Below are 12,462 nucleotides of genomic sequence, written 5' to 3'. Positions count from 1 at the left end.
CCTAGAGGTCTCTCAAGGGGTTCTTCTTCCTCTTTGGTGTGGTCTCTTGAAGACTGGAATGGGAGGGCTGCTGGCACACTCGCTGGGCAACTTGGGTAAGGAACTTAACCTCTCTGAATCTCACCATGAGAAAAGGTAATAAAATCCATCTTGTAGGTGTTCAGTGATGGCTAGATGGGACAGATGCAAACTGCCCAGCACTGGGTCGGGCCCAGGAGCTTCTTCTCAGAGGAATGAGCCATCCTCAGCCTCACACCTTTGGGCACCTGACACAGCTCACTCAAAAGTGCATCTACCCACCTCCTCCACATATTTTTTTTGAGCACCTACTATGTAGCAGACACTGGGTAGGACACAGCCCCATTTCCTCTCCACTCCTTCGTGTGTCTTTCAATTGGGGATGCCAGGTCTCCTGGAGCGTGGAGGAATGAGAGAGTCCTGGAGGGATGAGCATGTGTGAGGGAGGGAGGCCGTGGGTGGAAGGAACTGCTCACTGCTGAGGGAAACACTGCGCAAACCTTTTTATATTTTGCCCACAGCAAGAAATCTCATAAATAAATAAATAAAAGAAAATCAATAGTGTTCACGATGCATGGCTTGGTAAAGCTGAGGATCTCAGCACTCCCTAAGACAACAGGGAAGGCTGCAGCCCAGGGAGGGCAGGGCAGAGCTCCCGGAGTGAGCAGGGAGAGAAGCAGCGGAGCGGTGGTCCTTGAACTGCAGGCCCATCAGATCCTAGCCAAGGTCCCCCACAGCCCTCACCTGTCCTTAAACTGAGGAGGCCTCTTGTGGCTGACGCGCCCCTCCTGCCTCCCTCACTAGACTCCAGGGCCACAGGCCCCTTGCCACTTCCCAGCAGAAAGCGCGATCTGGGACCGGACCCTCAATCAGAACACCACTGGTTTTTCTGGATGCAAGTCTTCATTTTGATGTGAATTCATGAAAAGAGATCTCAAGAATTCCAAACTCTGACCTCTCTCTAAAGTCCTAGTTGAGAGCTGGGAATGGAGCTCAGTGGAGGAGGCCTGCCTAGCATGTGTGAGGCGTTGGAGTTTATTGCTAGTATTAAAAACAAAAACAGGTCAAAAAACCCAAAACGACAAAACACAAAGTCCATATCCCACCTTGTCCCACATTGACACCTTCTTCCCAGGGAGCTGCAGAAAACAGCAGCCCAACTCCCAGGGCGTAACTAGAGAGCTCACACAGGAGCTGGCTCTGCCTCCTACACTTCCGTCTATATTGGCTGTGATGGGTGGAACTGTGTCCCCCAAATTTCAGCACTGAAGCCCTAACCCTAGTACCTCAAAATATGACCTTATTTGAAAAGAGGAGCTTTATGGAGATAATTAAGATGAAGCCATTAGGATGGGCCCTAATCCAATATGACTAGTGTCCTTATAAAAAGAAGAGGTTAGTCACACAGACTTAGGGATAATCACCTGAGGAAACAGTGAGAAATGATCACCTGCAGGCCAAGGAGAGAGGCCTCAGAAGAAACCAGCCCTGCTGACACCTCAATCTTAGAGTTTCAGCCTCCAGAACTATGAAGGTAAATGTGTGTCATTTAAGCCACCCAGCCTGTGTCAGAACAGCCTGTGCACACCCAGACAACAGCTTTCTTACTGTTCCTATTCTGGCTCCCACCTCAGGACATTTACATGTACTACTCTAACTTTCTGGAATGTTCTTCCCCAGATAACCTTGTGGCTTTCTCTTCCTCACTGTCTTCAAGTCACGTCACCCTTTTTCAAGTTGTAGTGCCCCTCCTATCTTCCTCAACACACCCTGTTCCTTTGCTCTGCTTTCTAATTTTGTTTAATAACCTCCTGGGTGAAATGCTCTGATCCCAGGAGTACCACTCCATAAGTTTTGGTGAACACATGTTAAGACCAACAGTATTACCATCACACCAGAAGTTCTCCTGCCCCTTTGCCATCATCCCTCTCTTATCCAAAGCAACCACTTCTCTGATTACTATCACCACAGATTAATTTTAGCTGTTCTAAAATATATAAATAGAATCACCCCGTACATATTTTTGAGTGCCTGGCTTCTTTCAATCAGAAAAGTGTTTGTCAAATTTGTCCATGTGGTTTTACATGTCCATAGGTGGCTCCTTTTCATTGGCACATAGTACTCTATGCATAGATGGACCAGTGTGTTGATTCATGCACTTGTTGATGGACATCTGGGCCGTTTCCAGCTTTTAGCTATTGTGAATAAAGCTGCATTAAATATCCTTGTACAAGGCTTTTAGTGGATAGATGTTTTTATTTCTCATGAGTAAACACCTACAAAGCTTGCCTCATTTTTCTTTCCTGAACTTATCAACACAACATACTATGTACTTTACATATTTATCTGGTTGACTGCCTGCCTCTATCCAGGAGGATGTAAGCAGGGAAGAGTTTCTTGTGAGCTTTGTTGTATCTTCAATACCTAAAATAGTGTCTGGCATGTGGCAGACACTCAATAAATGTTTGATGTATGCATGAACAAATGAATGAATGTATGGATGAATGAATGAATGAATGGATGGATGGATGGATGAACAAGCTCCTTTCCAGATCCCAAGTCTCTCAAAAGTCATACCAACAAACTTGGACATGATCCTGCTGCTGGTTGTTAGGCCAACAGCATGACTGGGCATGAAGGAGGAAAAGAAGCCTGCTACCCCTAAGCAAACCGTCCCTAAGCTCAGGAACCCTTGAGGGGCTGTGCTGTCCTAGGATTCCTGTTCAGAAGCAGGTGTGGTAAATTTGCTCTGCACACGCTGGCTCTGTCTCCCTCCCCAGAAGCACCAGCACTGCCAACACTGATGCCTCACAATCTTATATCCCAGGGCTGCAGAATGAGCTGCCCCCATCAGTGACCCAAACCTTTTTGCTTCCCTGAGTGGATTAAACTGTCAAGTTTCCGGGTGTTTGCAGAGCGGCGGGAGAACTGCAGACAGTAATGTGGTTTTATTTACAACATAACCACTTCAGCAACATCACTGGTTTCTGAAAACACAGAACAATTTTCAGCCCCTTGGGGATTTCGAGGACATGATTTCCATAAAAATTAAATATTGATGAATCTTATCTCTCTGCCAACTTCGCATTCCCCCCACCCCGCCACCATTCCAAGCTTCAGTGAGAGAGAAAGGGCAGAGAGGAAAAGGAGAAGAGGATGGGAGAAAGACAGGCAGAGAAGGAAAGCATGCATGTGGGGTTGTTTCAATCAAACAAAAGATGGGGTTCAATGGAAGCAGCCTTGCCTGTCTTGAGCAGGGCAGAGGTGTGTCTTGATAATCAGGACAAGGGGAAGGATGGGGGCTCAGCTGGGGGATGTGGGAGGTCTGTCGCTGAGCCTGACAGGAGGGTGGGCATTCTGCTTGGAAACATGAAACAGCACGGGCTGGGTTCTGTAGTTCAAGGGGGTCCACATGCAAAAGCCTGGTCCATGGCCAAGGGATCAAGAAGTGGAATTTCATCACACGAGGAGCCAGGGTCCCAGCAGGCATCTCCAGATCTTGCCTCCTCCAACCACTCCTTCTCTGAGCACCATTCTCAGGATCTCCAGAACTGCACAGTAGTGTAGAGATTTGAGAGATCACAGAAGGAAAACTGAGGCCCAAAGGCAGGGCACCAACAGCCCAAGATCTCCAGCCTATCAGGTGAGTGGGCACAGAGCCACCTTCTGGATTCCAAGCCCAGCACCTCGCCTAACCACCAGGACTCAACTCCTGCAGGGCAAACCAAGGACAGCTGGGCAGAGGATTCCCAGAGAAATCTGTGAGCCAGTCTCAACCCATAGTATTCCCTTCATTCGGGAGGCAGCTCTGAACATTCAAGATATGGGAAGGAAAGAAGATGCCTGCACAGGTGGTTGCAGGGATGAGGGATGACGGGCAGTCTTCTGCTTTTGGTAAATGACAGGTTGAAGGAAAACACATCCAGTGATGTTGTGAGTGACAACAGGGCTGCAGGGTTCAAAGAGGTGGCTCTGGGAGGTGGAGACAGCCCATCATGAACCTCTGGCTCTGAATCCCATTTGTGGACTCTGGAAAGGCCACTGGGCATCTCTGACCCTTGGTTCTATTATCCATAAAAGGGACAGGATTAGTGATGAGGGCTCTGGAGGAATGCAAGTGTGAGTTTAAGACGGTTTGAGCTGATTTCTTCATTTCTAAGAGGGATTTGAGCCTTGAGATACTCTCAGGGTGCCTTTCAGATAGTAGATGCTGAGCAACTTAAATGGTCTGAGTGTGGGTGAGATTAAATGCATGGGGCCAGAGGCTTCACCCCCACAACCCACCACCTCTTCTCTCCATGTAAAGATCTGACTCACAGGCCCCCTTCCATGTGTCCAGCCTCAAGTAAACAGACACTGGACTATCTGTCCTTTGGCTATGAGAAAAGGCCAAGTGTGACAGTTTGGAGCAAAGGTCCAAATATCCAGGCACCATATGGGTGGGTAGCTTTCTGAAAACCTGAATCCCCAGGCAGCAGATCTGCCAATTCCACTTCCAGGCAACACCTTCCCATCAAAGCTCCCCGCATCAGACAGAAGTCCATGAAATGCTGTGTGATAGAGCCACCACACCATCGGGATCCAGGACAAGTGGATTTCCACCAACCTGAGAAAGGACCAGCTCTGCATCTCAGGCAGTTTCTCAAACATCCTTGTCACAGCAAAGGAACCAGGGGAAGCTAAATGACAGCAAACATCACGACCAACACCTGGAACACTTGCTACTCAAGAGACACTCAAGAACAAACCACAGGCCTGCGAAGTCCTCACCACAGTCTGGTGAGGCAGTTTTACCTCTGACAATCCCACCTAGCAGATGAGAAAACTGAGGCTCAGGACAGAGATATGAACCCAGAATACTATAACTCCAAATCCTTCTTTCTACCAACTCAAGAAGGGTGAAGCTAAGAGACCTACCCCAAAAATGTATCTGAAGTCTGAGAAGCATACATATAAAACACATATCCTGAGTCCCAATGATTCCATATCTGCTAGCAAAGTCCAAGGAAATAATAAATAATGAACATTTAAAAAAAAAAAAAAAGGAAAGGAAAAGAAAAGAGGAAATGAACTAAATGTCTAGATGTCCGCCAGGAGAGAGTAGAATGCATGCAGTCATGGAAGGCAAAGTGTGGAAAAATAAAAAATGTCCAGGACATATAAAACAAGAAAAAGGAACAGATGTAAGGAGGGAAGAGTCAATGTTCATAAAGCAAATTCCCTATACATATACCTAGAATAAAAGACCAAAAGGCTGTAAAATGGTAGCTGTTTTCTCTGATGTGGTAAAGTTATAGGTGAATTGTATTTTATTTTTATACTCCCAAATTTCCTTAAAATAGATATTCCAAAAAACAAACCACTGTTCTTAAAAGCACACCCAAGGTTCAATATTGATAGCTTCCCTGTGGACTTATCCAAAGTGCTACTTCAGCCACCTATTGGCAAGATAACCTTTCGACAAGGGAAAATTCTTCATATCAAGGTATCAGTTCTCAATGCCCCCCCGCTTGGCAAAGATGTGAGATGGGGTGCCCCTCAGAGACTACGTATCTACCCACATGAACTGTACCTGCCCAGATCCACATAGATTTAGCAAGAGCAGCTATCTAGAGGAGAATGAGAAGGCTTCTATGAGCACATGCCTTTCCAGTTCACAGGGGGCCCTGTTAGCACCACCGTTAAATGGCCAAAGAAAAAAACCCCTGAAGAAATGTCAATGGGAAAACAACCAGGTGATTAATATTCTGCAAGCAGAACCTAGATACCAAAAGAGGCTAAAAGAGGGTAAAAGAAAAATGTGACCCCTTTCTACCTCCCTTCCCCATTCCTTTATCAACATAGCCACCAGCAACAGCAGGAGAACAAAGCTCAGCTCCCAAGGCCTAATAGCTAGTAAAGCCTCCCTTCTTGGTGACCTGTTTGCAAAGGGTGCAAGATTTCACCCACCAGCTCCATTTTGGAGCACCCACTCCTGCAACTGGTCTATCTGCTTGCTGACAAATATCAGGCTTCAAAATCAATTACCCCAGATTGGAACTGGTAGCAATGCAAATATCTACCTGCCCCTCTGCTCATTCGCACTTTGCATCTCAATGAAGGAGATGATAGGATCTTGAAGGCGAATGAGGGTGAGCAGATTTCCTCCCATCTCCAATATGATCTTCTGGAAATTAGACAGGATCATTTCATGAGGCTTTAAAAACACGTTATGCTGGTCAAGTCTCTCTTGCTGGCAGGGAATCAGATCATTAAGATGCTCATATTGCCCCCAAATGTTCCTTTTTTTGTTCAACTATGCTCCTGGAACTCCCCAAATCAATTTTCACCAATGAGCAAAAAAACGGTAGAGATTTTTATAAGGGGTCACAAATAAGCCTCAGAGAGTAGCTCAAAAATGGGGGTGGTGTAAGGAGGGCTCCCCATTTTTCTGCTTCCAAGTCCCACCTCTGCATCTGTCACTCCCAGCAGCCCTACTGCCCAGCCAGCCTCAATTAAGCCCCTGGTCCCCATGCCCACTCCCACTGAACATTCTGCTGTGAACATTTCCTTCAGAAAAGTCTCTGGAAACATTTTCAATGGCTCTATTATAGACCATGGTATGACCCTGGCATAATTTAGCCATTCCTACCTCATAGGGCACCTGAGCCTGCTTTTTGGCCAAATGAGCATGAGATAATGCTTCCACTGGGACTGTCCTGAAGCCTCCAGACCACCAACCTTCCTGGAGAAAAGCACTTGGCCCTCAGAACAGGAAAGCACAGCCAGCCATCCCAGAATGCACCTCTTTAACCATTCTCAACATTCAGGAGGGAAGAGAGGAAACAATTCCTTGCAGAGACTAAGGTCAAATAACTTCCAACTGAGTTCACATCCCCAAACTGCAATGCTGGAGGCAGAATTCAGACTTGTGGGAAAGTGGGCCAGGCCTGGGCATTGCTAACCAACACATTCAAACAGGCCATGGGTCTCAACTAGGGATGCTCTGCCCTCCAAGGTCCTTTGGCAATGTCTAGAGTCTAAATTGTCACCAATGAAGGGAGATTTGCTATTGGTATATGATGGGTAAGGGCTAGGGATGCTGTTAAGTATCCTCCAACGCACAGGTAGATCCTGAAATAAAGAATTCTCCAACCTGAAATGTCAGTCTTGCCCCCACCCTGCTTAGGGTGAAGTAAAGCCCCACCAGGAATCTGCAGGGCTGAGGGGCTGACAGTCCAGAAGGCTTGAGTCTGAGTTATACCAACACCCAAGGTCTAGACAAGGGAGCAGGGACAACTGGCCTGGGAACCAAAGGTTGATTCTACTGGGTCCATGGTGATTATACTGGGATATGGGATATTGGGTACCTTTCATGCCCTGCCTGGAATTCCTCACTTTACAGCCAGGTCATTGGTTGAATTCTATGGCAGCTTTGTCAAGCGTCTCTAAGGAATGCTGCCTTCTAGAGGGATCCAAGGGAAATTCCCCTTCTTCACTGGCCAGATCTGTTTTCCCACCCCACCTCATGCCTCCACATCTTCCCAGGTGGTTCCTATATCTCACGTGGATTCTGCTCCTGTAGCATCTACTCCCTCCTTCATCAGCTCTATGCCTCTCCCTGTTCCAGAATAATCTTCCTATACCTGTGAGGTGTCATGTGAGTCATACCACTCCCTCCCTGCCACACCAACAGTAGCTCCCTCTTTCCCAATGGAAAAGAAAAAAAAAAAAAAAAGCCTCTTTAAGGCAGACATCTAAGGTCCTCTGCAACCTGTTCCCACCCTACATTTCATACCACCCCAGGTAACCCTATACTCTGGCAAGACTGGGCTGCTTCCCCATCACCAGGGTCCCACCCTACAGGTGCCACCTCTCACAAGGTACTCCTCCCTCTAAGCTTCCTTCACTGGCTTCAAGCACAGTCTTACTCTGCCATGAGTGAGTCCCTGAGTTCCCGTCTCAGCCCCTCCTTAGACATGAGCCGGGTGTGATGAGTGGGCCAGTTATCACTGATCACTAGACTCTGCCAGCACCCAGCACCTGGCTTCACCCACTGTAAACATCAGCATATGTGTTTTGCCAAATTTCACTAAATGTGCTTTTACTAAGACCGGCTTTCAACTCTAAAACTGGAAACAGTGACTCTTCCTACAGCTGCAAAATCCTGCAGCTCTAAACAATGGGACCCAAGGAAACACCCACCCTCCCATCCGACAATACAGATGGGCCGGATGAGGGAGAAACCATCACACAGAATCCAATGCTGCACGCCCTGAGGGCACAGGCCTCTTCGGAGAACACTGGATGCCTTTCCATACAGTCTGACCTGAATGATTCCTGGTCGCATGTGCCAGAGCTGAGCAGGTAAATGGACCTTGAAATGTATCACAAGGGAGTTGGACAAGGTGCTAAGGTACAAAATGGCTTAAGATCCCAAGAGCCTGCGGGTATCTTTTGGCACATGCTCCACTGTGAAATTGTACAATCTGGATTTGTGCCAGTAGATAGGAAGGAAGGCTGAAAATAGAAGTTGAAGAGTTTTAGATCTTTAAATTCTTGTCTATAACCACAAGGCAGAACTCTCTGGGTTCTGAAGGGCTGCCCAATGGGTGGTGCTCCTTGGGCATCTGCCTAGGATCTGAATCCATCCTTCCCAAAGATGAGGGTTATAAGAGCGGCATGTTTCCCCTCACACATCACTGGAAGGGGGATACAATTAATACAACCTTTGCTAAGGGCAACTTGTCAAAGTTGACTAAAATGATAGGCACACTCCGGAATGCAGCATCTCCTAGGGTTGTTTTGATTTTTTTGTTTTTTCCTTACAGAATCCTCAGACAAAATGACCTAAGGATGGTCAACGCAGTGTTGTTTGTAATAGCAAAAGACTAGAAACAACCTAAATGTTTAACAGTCAGGGACTGGTTAAATAAATTATAGGCCTTCTGGGTAATGGGAAAAAAAGACTGAGAAATCACTTTCTCTGCTGATATGGAACAATCTTGAAGATGGATTGTCCAGTGGAACGGGTTTGTTGCAGAATCGTTTGTGGGGGTTTGTAATGAAACTGAAGAGGATGCAACTGCTTGAATATTCAGTCTCAGAAAGCGGACAGCTGTGGGCTGCCTGCAAGGAAGGAAGTGAGTGGAAGAACTCAGGAGTGAGGAGCTTCCCCACTAAGCCCTCTGGTATCTTTTCATTGTGTTACTGAACAGATTATCCACTCAAACCATCTGAAGTGCTCAGGGCACACAGCCGTGGTGACGGCCCATTCCCTCTCCTGTTTCTTCTCATAACTTCTGCCACTTATGCAGAGTGGCAGCAAGGAGCTGGGGCTGTGAAGCCAGTCACTCTGTGCCTGTGTGTGAACACTCCCACCCTGCAGGCTGCACCGTCTTCTGCAGCAAACTGAGAGGAAAATGTCTCCCCAGCAGAGCCACTGGGAGGACTGAGCACCTGGACCTCAGCAGGAACCCTCCAGGGCTGCCAACAGAGAGAGGCCAGCCTCAGCCTGCATGACCAGTGCAGTTCCTTGATTCCAATGGAGGGTTTTCTCTGGGGAACTACTCAGAACTGCAGATATGACGTTCGCCTTGAGGGGGTGGTTTGTTCCCCTGTGGGTACAGGCAGGAGCTGGCAGCTGAGCATGCTTCCCTACTGCCTCCCCCAGAATGCTGCATCCCAGAGGTCCCCAGATCAGATGTCTACAAATCAATAAACTGCCTTTGGGGCAGGTGCTTTATGTCCTGTGGACTCCGATGCCCAAGACATCCTTGGCAGTGGCTTTGGAAACACTGGTGACATAGTAGAGCTGCTTCAAAGGATGTTCTTGGACAAGAGGGAAGCACCAGTGGAAGTTTTGTTCTCCAGCCTCAGTGGGAAGCTCTCCAGACAGTTGAGGAACATAGGAAGTAGGAAGAGGGCAGCTCCCAGGGTGGGTGGGGTAGGGTGCAGCAGAGGATGTGCTCATATAGGTCCAATGACATCTGCTTCACTGAAGCCCACCCCTTATACCACTGAACCACCAGCAGACTGTGAAGCTAGCTGATGTCAGGCCCAGACTCCACCACTTACTGGCTGTGTGACCTTGAACAGGCTACTTGAGCTCTCTGCCTCAGTTTCCTCACCTGTAAAATGTAGATAATCTTAGTACCACCCCATAGGATTGTTACAAGGATTAAATGAGTTAGCCACATAAAGTGCTTGGGATGGTACCTGACATGAAATAAATGATCAGTAAATGTTACCTTCTCTTGATTGTCATTGTCATCATCATCATCTTAGTTAAGACCCTTGTTAGGTTTGGATGTGAGGTGTCCCCCAAAAGCTCATGTGTGAGACAATAAAGAATATTCAGAGGTGAAATGACTGGGTTATGAGAGTTGTAACCTAATTAGGGGGTCAATACACTGATATGGATTAACCTAGTAGTAGCTGTAGGCAGACAGGGTGGAGCTGGAGGAGGTAGGTCACTGGGGCATGCCCTTGGGTCTTATATTTTGTCCCTGGTGAGCACAGCACTCTCTCTGCCTCTGTGCTGCCATGTCCTGAACTGCTTTTCTTCACCGTGCTTGTCCTCCATGATGTGGGGCCTCATCTCGGGCTCAGAGCTATGGAGTCAGCCATCTATGGACTGATACCTCTGAAACCACAAGCCCCAAATAAACTTTCCCTCTTCTATGTTGTTCTTATCAGATCTTTCAGTTCACAGCAAGGAAAAAGTTGCCTAAAACAGCCCTCCTCTCTCCTTAGCTCTATTCTATTATGTAGAAAGTACCACAGTCCTGTCAAGACTACTGAACCCCAGCACATCTGTGTAGCCCTGGTTCCCAGCCCACTACCAATTAGAGCCACTGTAGAGCCACAGTAGCCACCCTGATCTGGAAGCACCTGGATCCCAGTCCAAGACCTTAGTGTTCTTGGACAGTCTCCCAGCTTTTTGTCACACACTTGTGGTCTTGCCTTTTGCAAGCCCCATTTGCCCTTGTTCAACTCCCCCTACTCCTGAGCTACCACACAATGTGGGGACAGTGGCTTTTAGTGCCTGGCCCAGTGCTAGCAGAATCAGCCTCTGCTCCTCAATCTGGGTTCAACCAAAGAAGCAGATGTGACTATAATCCTTGTAGTCAGATTCGCAGCCCAACATCATCGGCACAAACAACAGAAAACCCATCAGCTATCCCCAAGTCCTGAGCCAGCGTCTTCATGCATCCAAACCAAGTCAATTTAACATCTGACACTTGTGCAGAGCTCCCATCCAAAAAGACACATTCCGTTCAGCTTTATAGCCTTTGTTGACAATTCCCTACCTGGCCTCAAACAGCCGGCATCCTCCATGACATCATGTGCATGGCCTGCCTCCCTCCCACGCCCTGCTCCTCAGCTCCCACCTGGGCCACAGCCGACAAGGGCAGCTCAGCACCGGCACCTGCTCTTTCTCTGCAGACCACCATACATACTGGATCTTTAAAGAGCTGTGACATTATGACAGATCTTACTTTCTGAGAACAAAATCCAGAGCACGTCTCCACGGTTACATTGGCCTCCACCAGGGAGGTGGGGAAGGTATATGTGATGTTCTCTGGCAGTCGGAAGCACCCTCGGTAGGTGGCAGTCCGCCCTGTGGGAAAGGAAATGGGTTTGTGGTGAGAAATGGTGTCCATAGTTGCTGGTGCCTGTCACAAAGGAAAATGCTGACTTGGGATCCTGAGAAAGGTGTAGACATACTCAGGAGGGGCAGACCGCAAGTCAGGCAGAGAGAATGTCCTGGATAGAAAGCGGTAAAGCCAAGATCCTGAAAGAAACCAGGTGTGGGACCTTGGTTGCCCAGGGTCACTGATAATGGACCATTTGGCTGAAACTGCTAAGCACAGGTTTTGCTTCTACCAGATCTCTGCAGATGGTGTCCATCTGTCTTTTCTTCCTTCTCTCCTTCCTTCAACACATTTGGGCTGGGAATTTACTAAATGCTGGAATCTACAACAGGTGACCCAAGAAGCTCATATTAATGGGGGGGAGGGAAGGGTTAGTGTTAGGGTTAGTGTTAGGGTTAGAGTTAGGAGTAGGGAGGGGGGCAAGTATGGAGGAAGGAACTACTGTATAGAGGGTAAAGAGGGGTGGGAGGGGTGGGGGGAAGGGAAAAAATAACAGAATGAATCAAACAACATTACTCTATGTAAATTTATGATTACACAAATGGTATGCCTTTACGCCATGTACAAACAGAGAAACAACATGTATCCCATTTGTTTACAATAAAAAAAAAAATAGAAAAAAAAAAAAAAGAAGCTCATATTCTGGAAAACTCATAGCCCTCTGAGTACATGCATTAAAAGAAAAGTAGAAGGCTGGGGAGATAGCTCAGTTGGTAGAGTGCTTGCCTTGCAAGCACAGGGCCCTGGATTCGATCCTCAGCACCACCAAAAAAAAAAAAAAAAAAAAAAAAAAAGTAGATTTGGAAAT

The 12,462-nt window shown here is 47.4% G+C and overlaps 1 protein-coding gene across 2 annotated transcripts in view; it reads right to left on the bottom strand.

Annotated features, from left to right (window-relative positions):
- The window catches only part of WSCD1 (WSC domain containing 1), a 46,208-nt gene that overhangs the window by 11,682 nt on the left and 22,064 nt on the right, over positions 1-12,462 (bottom strand). For both annotated transcript variants that reach the window (XM_079135005.1, XM_079135006.1), the window contains one exon: positions 11,499-11,620. In XM_079135005.1, the coding sequence (XP_078991131.1) occupies positions 11,499-11,620 (122 nt within the window). The remainder of the gene's footprint in view (positions 1-11,498; positions 11,621-12,462) is intronic.

Source organism: Sciurus vulgaris (genome assembly GCF_902686455.1).
Source record: "Sciurus vulgaris genome assembly, chromosome: 3".
Classification (NCBI taxonomy): Eukaryota; Metazoa; Chordata; class Mammalia; order Rodentia; family Sciuridae; genus Sciurus; species Sciurus vulgaris.
The sequence above is the reverse complement of the archived record's forward strand: the minus strand, read 5'-3'. Positions and strand labels throughout refer to the sequence as shown.